Source organism: Helianthus annuus, chromosome 1 (assembly GCF_002127325.2).
Source record: "Helianthus annuus cultivar XRQ/B chromosome 1, HanXRQr2.0-SUNRISE, whole genome shotgun sequence".
NCBI classification, from domain to species: Eukaryota; Viridiplantae; Streptophyta; class Magnoliopsida; order Asterales; family Asteraceae; genus Helianthus; species Helianthus annuus.
The window spans coordinates 69634663-69650772 of record NC_035433.2 but is presented as its reverse complement, the minus strand read 5'-3'; the positions used below and the strand labels follow the sequence as shown (position 1 = coordinate 69650772).

Below are 16110 nucleotides of genomic sequence, written 5' to 3'. Positions count from 1 at the left end.
TTTTAAAAGGTTAGGCTTTATGAATAGTGACACACCTTTTAATATTGACTTATACACCCCTTGCACTTTACGTAATCTGTTTGTTTTCTTTTACTAATTTACATTCTTACACCTTAAACTTTAGAAATCTTATCACACGACTTCTAAATTTTAATAAGTTTTCTTTTAACTGTACTTTTTGGGTTTTCTCCTTCAGTTGTTATACTTAGTGTCGGTATCGTATCGACGTCGATTGAATTCCTGCCGCAATGTGCAGATAATTTTACTAGTTTAAGTTAAAAATCGTTGTGTGAACAGTAAGAACATCTAAATACATGTAAGAATAACTGAACAAATAAACACCGATGATCTCTTTGTTTATAATGTATCACTATATACTTTGTATTTTATTTTTATTTATTTCATATTTTTAAATATTTCCTAATGAATTTTTCATATATATTTTTAACGCCGTACACCATAAGAAAGAATTGAAGACCTGACCTTCTACTACCCTAAACTAGGGGTGTGCATGGTTCGGTTCGGTTCGGTTTTTGGGTAAAATCAAAACCGAAACCGAAATGTCGGTTTTCGGGTTTTAAAAACCATTCGGTTTCGGTTTTTTTCGGTTTCGGTTTTTACGTCGGTTCGGTTCGGTTTTTCGGTTATTTCGGTTTTTGGAACAAAATTATGTAAGATTCAAAAAATTAAAAGTATAATTTATATCATAACAATCTTTTTATATGTGTACATTTAAATTATTATAGTTAACCTCTTTAATTAATATTCTTTACATAAACCTAACCATCTAATCTTTTTTTTATGTTTCTTCAAAGTTTTTATTAAATTTTGTTATATCTTATAGGTAATAATAAATCATTTCAGTTATAATGTTTTTATTATAAATATTTAACATTCAAGACTAAACTTAACATTTTCTACTAGCCTTGGGTTAAACACTTAAACAAATTAAACTTAAACATAAAAATATATGGATTGTAACATATCGGTTCGGTTTTTTTCGGTTATTGAAAAAGTTTATCCGAAAACCGAACCGAAATTTTCGGTTATTAAAAATCCGAAAACCGAACCGTCGGTTTTTGTTTCGGTTCGGTTTTTTCGGTTCGGTTATTTCGGTTATTCGGTTACGGTTCGGTTATTTCGGTTTTCTTGCTCACCCCTACCCTAAACCTTATGTTTTGACTAGTAATTTTACATGTCGCGCGTCGTGGCAGCGTCGAAATGTACAATAACTTAATCTTTTATCGTCAAATGAAAACATATTACATTTGACCCTACTTGTTTTCAAACAAAAATTACGTCAAAACGTAGACCAACTGAAAACACACATAAAAATAAGTATGAAATCGTATTATATTTGACTTGCCACATTTCCAATTAAACTATGTAAAAACGTAGACTAAATGAAAACATAGTATTGTATTTGACCCGACTCGTGTTTGAAAAAAAAATGCGTTGAAATGTAAACCAACTTAAATTTATGTCGACGCGTAAATACAAATAAGCACACAAGAAAATAATGTTTTTTAAGGACCAACTGAAAACGTATATAGAAATAAGTATGAGCACATATTATATTTGACGAGTCTCGTTTCTCATTTTCGGAAAAAAATTACGTTGAAACGTAAACTAACTGGAGTTTATACCGACTTTGTTTTTTAGTTTTATTTTAAGACTCACATGTTGTGGGGCTTGTCAAACCGGACAAAAAATAGACGCAAAAACGTTAGATGATGCATGTGTGTTGCGGGATGTTAACTCATCAAGTTTAGACCGAAACGTATAACATTATCGTTGAGAAAAAATAACGAAGTCGAAATGATAACAAAATCAACTAAAAATAGATTTCAACGACGATAAGAATAAGCAATTTTTAACACATTTAAATAAGCAAGTTGTACGTTAAGTAAAGACCTATTAGATTTAATTAAAGTTTAGGTGTCGTACGCTAACTTTACTAAAGTTCAATGGCGGAACTAACCCAACAATTTCGGGGTATCCCAAAAATATTTTTTGGGATCAGGTGTATCTTTTGTATAACGAAGACGGGATTGAGCCGTATTTTTACACTATGAAGACGGGATTGAGCCGTAGCCCGTGGTATCCCTACTAACACATTAGCTATGCCCCTGCTAAAGTCATAGGTATAAACGTAAATCGGTTAAAAGAAAAAAAAAAAAAAAAACTAATCAACATAGTGGTTTTAAGTGTAAACTTTACACTAAAAGACACAAAAACAATGGAAACTGATCTCGTAAAAAAAGGGTTTGGGTTCAACCGACTCGACGGTTTGGTACAGGCTTGGGAATTTTGTGTTGAGAATCTGTTCCAATCCAAACTGGTTTTAATCCATCTAAAAAACTGATTAAAAACCAATTTGAACCTGATCCAAATCAGTTTGGGTGGTCGAGGTTTCCAACCTAAAACCAGTTTTTAACTCGAACTGGTTTGAGACCAAACTGAAAAAAACGAGTTACTTTATGGCCAGGGGCGCAGCTTAGAAGACTTCCGAGGGGGCGCCCGACCCCTCGAACTTTTCGATGCGTAGTGTTATGAATAGTACTTTCGTATAGAAAATTTTTAGGTATATACGTTCCCCCCCCCCCACCCCGGTTTCGGAAAAATGAGGGGGGGGGGGAGGCGAAGCTTCGCCACTGTTTATGGCCCCTAAAGCGGGTTTTGTACACCTCTAGACTAGCCTTTAGAGTAGAGGTGCACATATCGGGTATCTTCAATAACCGGTTTCAGGTATTTAATTAAAGGGGAAATCGTACCCTTTTCCGGTTATTGGCTTAAAAACCATACCCTATGTACCGGTTCCGGTTAGAACCGGTTCTTCCGGTTCCCGGGTATTATAATACCCTATTTTCGGGTATGAAAAAAAACTTGTCTAGTATGCAAAAAACACCAATTTTGAGGCTGCAACTTTTTTTTTTTGTTACAAATATATATATATATATATATATATATATATATATATATTGCCTAAAATCATAAAAACCAACATAGTAATTAGAAATTTCAAATATCACAAAGATATAAAACTTAAAAACATAAAAATACAATTTTTAAATATTTTTTTAATTGAAGGAACTAGAAAAAAACATATATATTTTTGGGTATTTGGAAAACCCAGTTCGGGTATTGGGAAAACCCGGTTCCGAGTATTGAATTGGAACCGATTATCGGATATAATTGGGTACAAATCGGTTTCGGTTTCGGTTTTTGGTCCTAAAATGTATGCCCTATGCGGCTATGCGTACCATATAGGTAGGGTCGGTTCCTAAATACCCGGTTATAAAAATACCCGGTTCCTGGTTTTTTCCCCGGTTCCGGTTTTTTTTGCACCTCTACTTTACAGTACCCGGAATTGAACAAGGCCCATACACACACATACCAACTAACTAAGCCCACATGAATTCCAAACCCGGCCCATACACAACCAGTTGCTAGAAACGACATCATCACCCCTTGTGTGGTGCAGAAGAAAGCACATGAAACAACAATGGTGGTTTCAATCACCACTGCAACATCTCTTCCACCATTCCCATTTTTCAATCACCAACCCATCAAACCTCCAAATCAAGCATCTCTACTCATTCTTTCACCACCACCAACAACTCTTTACATCCGCTGTCCTTCCCTAAACCGCCCAATCTCCGCCACACCAAACGGTGTGTTTCTCCTATCAGAAGCCAACCCACCTGAGCAGATTGTCCCCGCCGTTAACGATAACGGCGATGGAGTGTCTGTGGTTATCTCGGTTCTTCTGTCGATTGCTTTCGTTGGCTTATCGGTTCTCACACTTGGGGTAAGCTAGTTAGTTAGATCATCTGCTAAATTATTATTATTATTTTTTTAAATTCCGACTTCTATCTGGATTGTCAACTTTTAATAATGTTGGATGATTTTCGATCCAGGATATATTATCCAAAACACAAATAACTAGGCCGTAAACGAACCGAACATTCATGAACTGTTCGTGAACTTGTTCTGCGGGAAGTTCGTTTATTGAACGAACACGAACAAAAATTTGTGTTCGTTTAATTAAATGAACGAACATAAACACACCTTGTGTTGGTTCGTTTATGTTCGTGAACATTCGTTTATGTACGCTTAAATTTTAGTAAATACATAAATAGTTATATTTATATAAATATTAGGTTTTCTAACTAATTATATAAATATAACTAACTAATTGAGTTTTCTAGTAATAAAAAAAAGTAATTTTAAAAATTTTCGTATAGCGTAACTAATCACTTAATATATATATAAAAACTACTTATCTATGAACCCTAATTTAGATGTGTTTTCGGATGAACTGTAATATAGTAGACTTGTTTGTTTGTGTTCACTAATGTTAAATTATGTTTGTTTATATTTGTTCAATTACGTTCATTTGTGTTTGTTTATGTTTGTTCAATCATGTTAATTTATGTTTGTTTATGTTTATTCAAATATGTTCAGTTAAATTTTTTTGTTTATGTTCGTGAACTATTCATTTAGGCTTTAAACGAACGAACATGCCTGATTTCTTAATGAACGAACACGAACAAAAAAATGCGTTCAATTATATGTTCGTGTTCTTGTTCATGTTCGGTTAAAGTTAAATGAACGAACACGAACATGCCTATGTTCGTGTTCGTTCGGTTCGTTTACAGGCCTACAAATAATTATCACAATGCTTAGAAGACTTTGAAGTCAAACTAACTTTGACTTTCAACATAGGAAATATTAAATAGTTAGTGATTAAGATTTAGGAATTATAAACCAACATTTTGAGATAAGATATGTTTGCAAAGCTGAGAGATAGAATACGAATGGCGATATAAGATAAGCTGGAAAAAAATATAGAACTGTGACACGTGACGCAAAATTTATTTGTTAGGTATAGACATAGAAATAGTAACCCTTGACCTATTCGTTACCGTAGAGGAAATATTAAATATTTTTTTTTTGAATGGCTCAGCGGTACACCCCTCTACGGAACTCACCCACGTCCCGAGTTCGATCCCGGGCACCCCCTAAGGTCCAGCCCCCCAGGCTTTTACCCCTGAGTGGATTCGAACCCGCACCCCTCCAGAAGAAACCCCCAAGGGGAAAAACTCCTGACCTCCTCTCAACCACTTGGGCTGGGACTCATTGGCAAATATTAAATATTTAGTCACAAAGATTTAGGAATTATAAAATGATATTTTGAGAAAATATTTATTCACAAAAACAAGAGATAGCGGAAAAAAGAATATTTGGCTCACGTATATGACATGTGACGTGGCTAGTTACTTATTCATTAGGTATAGATGTAGATCATATAAGGAGGAGACAAATGGCAGCCACAGTTAGAAGCATGGAAACTCACATTGTGGAGAGGAGGAGTAGAGGCAGGCCGAAACGAACGTTGGAGGAGCGGATTAGGCTGGATTTATTGCACCTCTCTGAGGACATTGTCCAGTATAGGAGTTCATGGAGACATAGGAATAAGGTTAAGGACTTTTAGGAGGATAGTATGGTTTAGCATTAAACTCGTTCTTTAGGAGCTTACGGTGTTGGTCGTTCCTAAGGAGCTTAGCGTGTCGATGTGTTTCGGTGGCCTTTGCATGTTATTGCTTGTCTTTGTGTTTTTATGATGTGTTATCTGTCCCTATTATTCGCTTTCACCAATTGCTTGTTTGGTAGCTTACTAAGAATATCTTTAGTGCACTATGTTTTATGTTGTTTTTTGAGTAGCTATGTGCCCATGTATGTTTTTATGCGACTTTGATGTCTGGATATAGCTTTGGAGTTGTGGGTTTCATTGGAAACAGTCTCTTTATCTCTGGAATAGAGGACTTGCCTACATCTCACCCTCCCTAGACCCTACTAGTAGCTTTTTTGCTATGTGTGGGATTTACTTGGTACAGTTGTTGTTGTAGATGTTAGATTATGTAACCGTTGACCTATCCGTGACCATAATATTTATCACAATATATGTGGTCTATCAGGAAATTGTAGATGATCTCTGTGAACAATACGCTATGAGTTTCCGGAATGGCTTGACTTTAGAAGTCAACACCTGCAATTTTCTGTTAGTTTGAATGTTGGTTTGTGTTTGTTGGTCAGGTCATCTACATCGGTGTGACGGATTTCTTACAAAAAAGGGAGAAAGAGAAGTTTGAAAAAGAAGAAGCGGAGAAAGCAAAGAGAAGTGGCAAGAAGAAGAGAGTAAGACCACGAGTCGGTCCCAAAGGTTTTGGACAGAAGATTGACAACGACGATGATTTGTAGATCGTAGAAATTTTCCACATTAAAATGTACAAGTGCTGATTACAATTGTAAACATTAATTTACAGATTTGAATGTCCAACCGAGACGCTTTGAGGCATTAAAGAGCTAAAAAGATAGTTGTTTTCATGGTTTTTTTTTTTTTTTTTGTAAGTTTTGGTTCATGTAAAACGTACTTAAGGTATTTTGGGACACAGGGAAACTTAAGGATTGTATTGCGTTTTAACGCAAGTTTTGATGCATTAACTTGTACCCATGCTTTGGGACATAAAACAGCAAAAGATTATAACACGTAACCGTCGTGAGTTGGTTGGTATATAGGATCATCTTCAACACCGTCAAATGTCGAATAAATCCAAAGGTGGAAAACCAACCAATCATGTTCAAATTGGTTGTGAATGTCGGAAGTCTGACTCATGTGTCGAAGTCATAAGTTTGGCTTTATAATCTAGTGGCATCTTGGAGGTAGGATAACGCTTTGGGACAAATGGGTCGAATTCGTAAGTTTGACCTTAAAATATTAAAATGACTAAATATACTAAACATTATGAAATATACTTCTAGTATATAGAACAAATATAGATATGTATAGAGAGGCTTGAGTTCTCCAATGAAGACCCACATTCAATCCTCACTTGTGTCACTTTGGTGGATTAGGCAATGATAGATAGAACCTAGCCTCCTTGCAGAGGTGTCAGGGGGGTTTTCGTCCCACCGTGTGTTACGCCAGAGAGTTCTGCACTTGTGGTGGCACGACTGTCAAGTGGCAGCCGACGGTATAGTTCCCCGGGAGAACACCCAAGCCAAACTCTAAAGCCAGCGTGGTCCCGGTTAAGACAACATAGTCTGGCCGGAGTAGGGCAACGGAGCTCTCCAATTTGGGGAGTGTGGTAGCCTAATACAAGAAAAGTCGTCATTCAAGCCACTCATTAGCCATTCAGCATCGACTCCTTAAAGCTCAAACTAAGCGAGATCTTAAACAAGCTTGAATGACCAGACCTCTTAGTCTAAACAAGTCATAAAATATTTAATAATTATCATCATCATACTCAATAAATCCCACCAACAGCAAAGCTAAAGTAAGGTCTAAGAAGGGTAAAATGTAGACAATCTTACCTCTACCCGTAAGAATAGGGAGACTACTTCCAGTGAGACCCGGTAGGAATATTTAATAATTAATAATAACTCTTATTCAATATAATAAGTAGAAATTACATATTACTACAACACATATTATGCGTTATATATAGTTTCAAAAATAAAGAAATATAATCATTTCTATATAAATAAAACAATTAATCAAGTAATCAACTAGTTAGTTTTAAAAATTCATCACAAGTTAAAGTCGAACTCTAAACAAATGCCTCGAAACAAGTCGAGCTCGAGCTTGAGGTCTATAAAGTCGGGACGAGTCAAACTTTAGCTTAATTTCAAATGTACAAAATTTATGAAACAGAGAAATATAGAGCCAAATTTTCTACTTAATAAAATCAAACTGTTTAAATAAGATTACATATCAAGAACAACATTCTACTCCCATTGTAGGCAACATATTTGTACAGTCACTTGGTAATAACAAAACTAGTTATTAAATTTCTTCACTCATTTTTACACAAACATGAGCCTTCACTATGTGTAGTAGTAAACAATAAACCTTAAAAACTAGTGCATTTACACTTCTTCCTTCTAGTACATGTAATGTAATAATACTTCATTTGGCATGTCACACTGACCGTTTTTCATACCTCAAACTAGCCTCGGTTAGCTGTACAACTCTCCCTACGCTCCCTCTTTAACCACCATGTGACAGTTGTGCCGCCATCCTCCTTTCTGCGATTTATAAATAAATAAACGCCATTAAATCATACAACATAAAAGCTTCAAAAATAAGACGATTATTAAAAGGTCGTAGATGTGTAGTTAGTTATGTACCCCCGGCAGCAACAAGTTTCTCGACGCGAGCGACAATATGTTTTCCATACGTGTATTTTTTCAGTGCGTTAAGATGAATTTTAATTCGTGTCAGTATATGTTCACGTTCTTGATCAGTACAAGTTTCCAATACTTTTTGCACAACGTAATTCGCAAATTGATCTTTCATCATCGCCTAAACAAATTATATAATAAACGTTAAAAAGATAAATATTTATCTTAAAAAAAGAGTAAAAACTAAAAACACGTTTCGTGAATTATATTATACCTGAAGAGGCTCGTTCTCATCAGTGGTACCAAGCATCTCATTCACGAGAAGTTGGCGCTCGCTCACGTCACCGAAAGTCAAGCACTTTTCGACAACGTTTGATGCAAATTTTTGTTGACTCATTTGAACAATCTTTCCCGCCAATTCATGGATTATTATAGAACGTTCGTTCGGTTTTCCATGTTCCAATACATGCTGTTTCGAAATACAAACAAAAGTAACTCAAATTTACATTCGAGAAAAAAAAAATCGAATTGAGAAATTATTATTGTAGAATTCACACCTGAACGACGTAATTCCCATATTGATCTTGTGCAAGCATGCTTACACATGCAAGAATCTCGCTCATCACTTTGTTTTGTGTTTCTTGATCTTCACAGTGCTCGAGTACTCTCTGCAAAAAAAAAAAAAAAAAATTAATTACTGTTTTTAAAACTATAATTTTTTAAACTGAAAAGGATATATTATATATATATTAACCTGGATGACTCGACACCCGTATGGATGGGTGGAAAGTGTGACAACTTGATCATAGAAAGTCGTAATAATAAATTGAATATGCTGTTCAGGAACACATTCAATGCACTTTTGAATAACATGATTCCCATTTTGATCGCGTACACAACGCATGATGTGACCGTCTAGCTCTTCCACCATTTTGATCTTTTGGTCCAAGTCAACAACTTCAATCGCCTGCAAAACCAACATTTAGAAGACGACTTGAAGAATATAACTAACTAAAAAAACAAAAATATTATTATATATTTTTTTACCTTTTGGATTACACGACAACCGTACATTTGAAGACTGAGGGTCAATACATGACCTAAAAGCTTTCCCGCCAGTTCTCTTCGTTGTGCAGGCATTCCATGCTCAAAAAACTGAAATAAAATGGTCAAATCAGAAAAGGCGTAAGTCAACTTTGTTTTGTGGGTCACTGTTTCAAAACAAAAAGAAAGAGCAGAAAAAAAAGAAAACGACAATACCTTCTGAATTACATAATTTCCGAAGACATCGGTCATTAGAGTAAGAGCCTGAGGAAATATCTCTTTAAAAACCATGTTTTTTTCTTCAGTGGTAGCCGTTTCTAATTTCTGTTGAATAAAACGACTTCCGTATTGATCCGCACTGATCTCGTAAACAAAATCATATTTAGTATGCATGTATGAATATATATACACACAGAAATTTCAACAAAGTGGTCAAGGGGGTACCTAAACTCAACGACATGACCGGCGATTTCAAAAAGCTCGAAAGACTTGGTTTTATTGCTCTTAAACTCATCAAGCAAAGTGGAACCGAAGCTACCGTCACCGCCATCCAGATGCCACGGCCCCATAATACCGCCGCCGCCACCCAAGTTTCGAAGTTGCGGGGAGAATCGCGTGTTCAGTTCACCAAGCCTAATTGGGCTTCCCGGGCCACGAGGAGAGTTCGGAAGCGGGCTCAATAACGGGCTTCCAGGATACGATAAGCCAAGCCCAAGACCAGGATTACCGTAATAACCATGGTGGTTCGGGCTAGCTGTCTTCCCACCGTACGGACCACCGTATTGTGATTTCTGTGGTGAAGATATATTCGCAAGATACGCTTTTTGAAGCAAATCGAGATATGAATTCCCGACTGTAGGATCGTTAAGTGCAGCTATTTGAGCAGCTGCAGCGTATTCGGTGGTTCGTAAGTACTGAAGGTACACCGGGTCGATATAAGACGTGTTTCCCGCCATTTGGGCCGCAATTCTGCTAGGGCTTTGTGATTCCATTCCGAACCTTGATTCCACCCCCGGAAAAGCCATCGCGTTGGCCGTTGCAGCAGCGTTTTCGAAAAGTGGCGGCAGATTTAAACTCGGGCCTTGACTGGACATCATTTGTGGCGAATTGGCCGAGTAACCAGTAGTACCGTAGTTTGAGTAAGACGGATCCCAACCACCGTAAAAGTTGTTAGACGATCCATCAACGTATAAGTTATTTGAACCACTCGAGTGATCAAATTGAGCTCGCTTCGTGCTTTCTCCCGTAACTGCGTTAGACAAACTCATTCCCGACAATGCTGCCGCTAAATCTTCGGATTCTTTAAACTGAGACGAACCGACATCAAAAGGAGTTTGAGGTTTGAGATTCGGATTGACCCGTTGACCTCCGATTGGAGTTGGGACCGGGCTCGGAACCCTGGATATGTGTTGCGGGTCAGGGGTTCCGCTTCTTGATAAAGAAGCGGCCAACGCTGCAGCGTAAGAGTATGATGCTGAGAGGCCTTTACTGTTTTGGGCCCCGGTAGCACCCATTGTTTCATCGCTGTTTTCAAATGCGTTACGACTAGCGGGTCTTGATGGGTGTCTAGAAGGTGGAGACGAACGCGTCAAATCGTCCTGCAAATTTGATATATTATAGCAAAGATGTATGAAACACGTAATATAGAAATCACAGTTTAAGTTTCATAAATCAAAATAAAAATTCACCTGAAAAATCTCAGCAAGGCTCTTCTGTTTGCTACCAAGCCCTAAACCAGGCAAACCAATCAACCCATCACCGCCCCATTCAGCGGAAACGTTAACTTTCTCCGCCTCCGACCTCTCAATTTCTTGTTTCTTCGAATTAAAACCAGGCGGCATCGAAAAGACCGACCCACTACTGCCGCCGCCACCACCATCAGCCCGGCCGGCCTTCCTCCTATCTCCAATTCCACCTAACCCCACCGCACCACCACCTTGAAATCGTTGGGTAAACCTACAATCCTCTTTCGACAACAGTGGTGGCGGTAACCTAGGGTTTAAATTAACATTCGAGTAATAGTACGATACGTAAGCAGGATCAGCCCTAAGTTCATCCTCAGACATAAATCCATTGCCACTAGCAAACTCAGAAGATGCTAAATTATTGTTACTAAGACTGTGATGATGATTGTTATTGTTATTACCGAATAAACTACCAACTGCACTCAAAGAACCCTCTACAGTAGGTGGAGCTGAGCCACTTCTATACATATTTAACTCCTTTTCGAAATCGGTATCTTCTCGCCTTTGTTCATGAAGCAATACTCCTAGTTCTTTCTCTAATTCATCCCCAAATGACCCATCACCTAGCATAGGTCTCCTACCCAATTCAGATAACATTTTCACTTATAAAACTAATATTAACTCACTAATATAAGTTATACAGCTATAAAGAAAAACACCCAGATGAAGAAAAAGATTTTAAACCCTAAATAATCAAACCCCAGATGAAAAAAATAAAGAAACTTACAAGTTCAGCTAATAAAAATCGAATCTTTGATCACTAACACAAGAAAAACAAACAAACCCTAAAAACCCTAAAACAAAAACAAGCTTTTGAGGTTGAATATGATCTAAACACCCCAGAATCAGTTCTTGAAACCTGTAAAGATCAAAGCTTTGATCAAGAAAATCCCAGAAACATGTTGAGCATAACCAGAAATCAAGGTGAAGATAAAAGAATCAAACTTTTGGCAAGTGTTTACGACTGTTTTCACATTAGATTGCAAGAAGAACAGCAAGTGTAAAGAAAAGAGTTGCCCAAGAAGAGAGATGGTGATGAGGGTTTGTTTGTTTGTTTGGTCGAGGTATATGTATAAAGAAAGGTAATAAGAGTGTGAGAGAATAAGGTTAATTAGGCGGCGATTTGGTTCTTACAAGAACCCTTTTTAGGGTTTTGTTTTTCTGTCAAAAAATAGTAACTTCATATTTCCACAAGTATACAACTACCCTTGATTTTTAGTTTTGAGTTTCAAACCTTTTTCTTAAGGATTTATAGTAACATTACCAACCTAGTGTTTTTTAGGGTATATAAATGTTATTCATGAGTTACTCGAGATTCTCTCGTTGGAAAATTAGAATCGAGTCAAGTTCAAACGAGTTTGAGATCGATTTCGACTACTATAGTCGTGAGTCTAAACAGATTAATTAACTATTAACTATATATATGTGTGTGTATATAATATTTTGTTATTGCATACAATAAATAATTATATAATTAGTTGAAGTCCCCCGTGTGCTGCGGCTGAAATTCGCTTAGTTCGGTTCATTACGATATCCATACGCTACGGTACTCAGTATAGCAAACCGAAAGAGAAACCCAAAAAATAATGTCGTGATATGCCCCAAAAGATATCGGCATGTGTTTTATATCAATCGGAAACTATAAAAACATATCGGTAATGGTGGTTTTAATAGCACTGATACCTCTACCGATGTTATTCAGTTAGAATCAACAGGTTACCGATATTGTTAAGACAATATCAATAATATACTAACTCTCTTTTCAACGATATTTATACCGTAAACCATAAAAAAATCAATTTTGTTTGACGCATTTGATTTTGAATAAACTTTGTATTGAAACGTAGATAAAAATTAGTACATCGCAACGGTATATTCAGATTTTTATAATGCATTACATTATATTATTAGACTAACGAAAAGGTAACAGGCGTTAAGAAACTAAATGTGAGATGGCTTTAATAACCCGTACATTACTACCCACAACTAGAACAAAACAAGAGAAAAACAAAATATGATCAATATTAATTACAATGATAAAATAATAAAAAAGTGAAGTTATAAAAATAAAAATAAAATTATTAAACTATTGTTTGTTGCCCAAGCAAAACAATATCATATATAATGTATACTAGTTTCTCGGATCTGTGCGTTAAGGCGAAACCATTAAACTGAACAAAACTTGTCAAAGTGTTGCTTAGTATAGGGTTTTGTCAATGAAAATATGATCATTCTTAATTTATTAAATATGTTCATGATATTGTTGTATTGGTATATATTGATGACATAGTACTAACCAAAAACAATAAGTTGAAATTGATAATGTCAAAACCTTACTTCAAAATTGAACAAAATTATGTGATCAGTAACTTGTATGATAAAAATGATTATGCTTTAACTAATATTGTTGAGTATCAAAAGTTAGAAGGCAAGTTAATATATTTGTCTCACACAAGGCTTGATATATCATATACAGTAGTTCACTTCTTTAGTTAATGTATGCATAAGCCCACCTTTGTACATTTACACTTAGCAATGAGGTTACTAAGGTATTTAAAAAAATGCACCGTGGTTTGGTTTAATGTTTAAAAGAGGTGCATATTTTCAATTTTGTGGTTATGTTGATTTTGATTGGGTAAAGTGTAATATGAGCAGAAGGTTAGTGACTAGGTTTTGTATTTTTGTATTTTTTTTAGGAAGTTCTCTTTCTTAGCCGATAATATTAAAGTATTATGTATATTTATTTAAAATAATTCTGTATCATCTCCTAAAATAGGTTTTAGGGTTTCTTTGTAATTGATCCCTATATAAAGGGCACATTGTATTATTGTTCATGATCAATAAAAATCGCAGAGCCTTTTTCCAAGCTTTTATGGTATCCTGATTACCCTTTTATTTCCCTTCCTTTTTTCCGGTCACCCCCCTGTTCACAGCCGATAATAACCCCTGTTCACAGCCGTCAACCCCTGTTCACCCTGCTTGTTTTTTTTCAGATAACCCCTGTTCACCCTATCTGTTCGTCTGCCAGTTCACCATGACAAAGAATACTTCAGAAAACAAAACCGACAATGATCAGCCCCCATCGCACAGTTCTGAAAACAAAACCCTCCACCCTGCATACTCAGTTACCAACATTCAAACGAAGATTCGTATTCTTGATGGAACCAAGGTCACCTATACGTCGTGGGTGAAGCTTTTCAAACTTCACACCATGGCATATAAGGTTCTTGACCACATCGATGACACACCAGCCCCTGACTCTGCAGATTCGCAATATCCGACTTGGAAAGAATTGGACGCGTTGGTTTGTCAATGGATTTACAGCACAATCTCGGACGACCTCCTCACGCGTGTTCTTGACACTGATGCTACGGCTCGCACCACATGGTTGAAGTTGGAAAAAATATTCCTCAGCAACAAGCAAGCTAAGGCCGCTGCCCTCGAATCACGGTTTGTTAATCTCACCCTTGAACAGTGCAGCTCCGTCGATGATTACTGTCAGCAGTTAAAAAGCTTAGCCGATCAACTTCAAGACGTTGATCAGCAGGTTACCGAGTCCCGACTCGTCCTTAAATTGGTCCGTGGCTTATCACCCGAATTTGACACTACAACAGCCTTGATTAATAATCAAAAGGCTGATTGGGATTTGGCTCGCTCCATGCTTCACGATGAAGTTATCCGTCAGGAAGCTCGTACTCAGAAGACGTCTTCAGTCTTGGCTGCACCTGCTGCTCCGGCCGCCACCTCTTCCGCAACGGCGACCCCTCCACCATCCGATACATCTCAACAACAGCCCTATCGCGGTCAATCTTATCGTGGCCGCGGTGGCCGAGGTAATGGCAGAGGCCGCGGTGGTCGCGGCCGCGGGAACCGACCGTCAGGACCCAACAGTAACCATTGGGCCTATCAACCGAATTCTTACCCGCAATGGGCCTGGTGGACCACACCACCATGTCCATACCCGACACAGTCACAATGGAGGCCAAATACTGCTGCACCACCACCGCCGCCTGCGGCCCACTTCGCTGGTTACAGTCAGCCGCAGTACCCAATGGGCTACGGTCCATTCGGCCCAATTCAGCACGGGTTTGATGCTCTCAACCCATCTGACTTAAGTGCTGCCTACAACACGTCCCAGCTTGCCTACACGGACCCATCATCTTACTTTGACACAGGAGCTGAGCGGACCGTCTCCAACAACAAAGGTATGATAACTCACCATGATTCTTTTCCTGTTTCCACAAAAATTTTGGTAGGTAATGGCAATGTTTTACCAATCGAGGGCTCGGGCACTGGCTTTCTCCCTATCCATAACCGCACCTATATCCTACCTAATATCCTGTTTAGCCCTCAAATTATTAAAAATTTAATATCTGTTCGACGTTTCACACGTGATAATCATGTTTCAATTGAATTTGACCCTTTTGGTTTTTCTTTGAAGGACCTCAAGACGGGCCGCCTCCTGTCGCGCCACAATAGCACGGGAGATCTCTATCCTATTACCCCACCAACACTACCACCTCAAGCTTGCTCACTTTCAACAGCATCTCTTCCTTGGCATGATAGACTTGGACATCCTGGATCTCAAGTCTTAGATATTCTTAGGCGTAATTCTGGTTTTTTATGTAATAAACATACTTCTAGTTTTTGCAATTCTTGTCATTTATCTAATAGTAAACGTCTTCCTTTTTATGAATCTAGTTCGTTTACTTTTTCACCTTTTGATATAATACACTGTGATTTGTGGACATCCCCAATAACTAGTAAAACCGGTTACAAATATTACATGGTCCTAATTGATAACTTCTCACACTTTATTTGGGTATACCCCCTTAAATACAAATCCGAAACCTTCCCAACTTTTGTCAAATTTCACAACCTTATCACTACCCAATTTCAACGCAAAATCAAAACCTTTCAGTGCGATCTGGGTGGTGAATTCGACAATAATGCGTTTAAAACCTTCGCTACCCAACATGGCCTCTTATTCCGTTTTTCTTGTCCACAAACTTCATCCCAAAATGGTCGTGCGGAACGAATGATTCGTCGCTTAAACGATATCATTCGGGCCTTACTTATCCATGCCCAACTTCCACCCACCTTTTGGGTTGAGGCTCTGCACACAGCCACCTAC

At 37.5% G+C, this 16110-nt stretch overlaps 3 protein-coding genes across 3 annotated transcripts; 2 read left to right on the top strand and 1 right to left on the bottom strand.

The window, feature by feature from the left end:
• Positions 1-3474: 3474 nt before the first annotated feature.
• LOC110868136 lies at positions 3475-6390 on the top strand. Its single transcript, XM_022117229.2, has 2 exons — positions 3475-3811; positions 6100-6390. Exons 1-2 carry the CDS (start codon positions 3506-3508, stop codon positions 6262-6264), a joined length of 471 nt encoding a protein of 156 aa, XP_021972921.1. The 5' UTR covers positions 3475-3505; the 3' UTR covers positions 6265-6390.
• A 1334-nt stretch (positions 6391-7724) lies between these two features.
• On the bottom strand, positions 7725-12096 carry LOC110868143 (pumilio homolog 2). The gene is made up of 9 exons (XM_022117236.2): positions 10920-12096; positions 9676-10829; positions 9448-9589; positions 9235-9342; positions 8942-9154; positions 8745-8855; positions 8462-8656; positions 8194-8368; positions 7725-8091 (listed from the first exon to the last, which is right to left on the bottom strand). The coding sequence occupies exons 1-9, from the start codon at positions 11571-11573 to the stop codon at positions 8054-8056; spliced, it is 2790 nt and encodes a 929-aa protein (XP_021972928.1). The 5' UTR covers positions 11574-12096; the 3' UTR covers positions 7725-8053.
• A 1820-nt stretch (positions 12097-13916) lies between these two features.
• Positions 13917-15658, top strand: LOC110936763. The gene is made up of 2 exons (XM_022179173.2): positions 13917-15181; positions 15418-15658. The coding sequence occupies exons 1-2, from the start codon at positions 14011-14013 to the stop codon at positions 15453-15455; spliced, it is 1209 nt and encodes a 402-aa protein (XP_022034865.1). The 5' UTR covers positions 13917-14010; the 3' UTR covers positions 15456-15658.
• Positions 15659-16110: the final 452 nt, after the last annotated feature.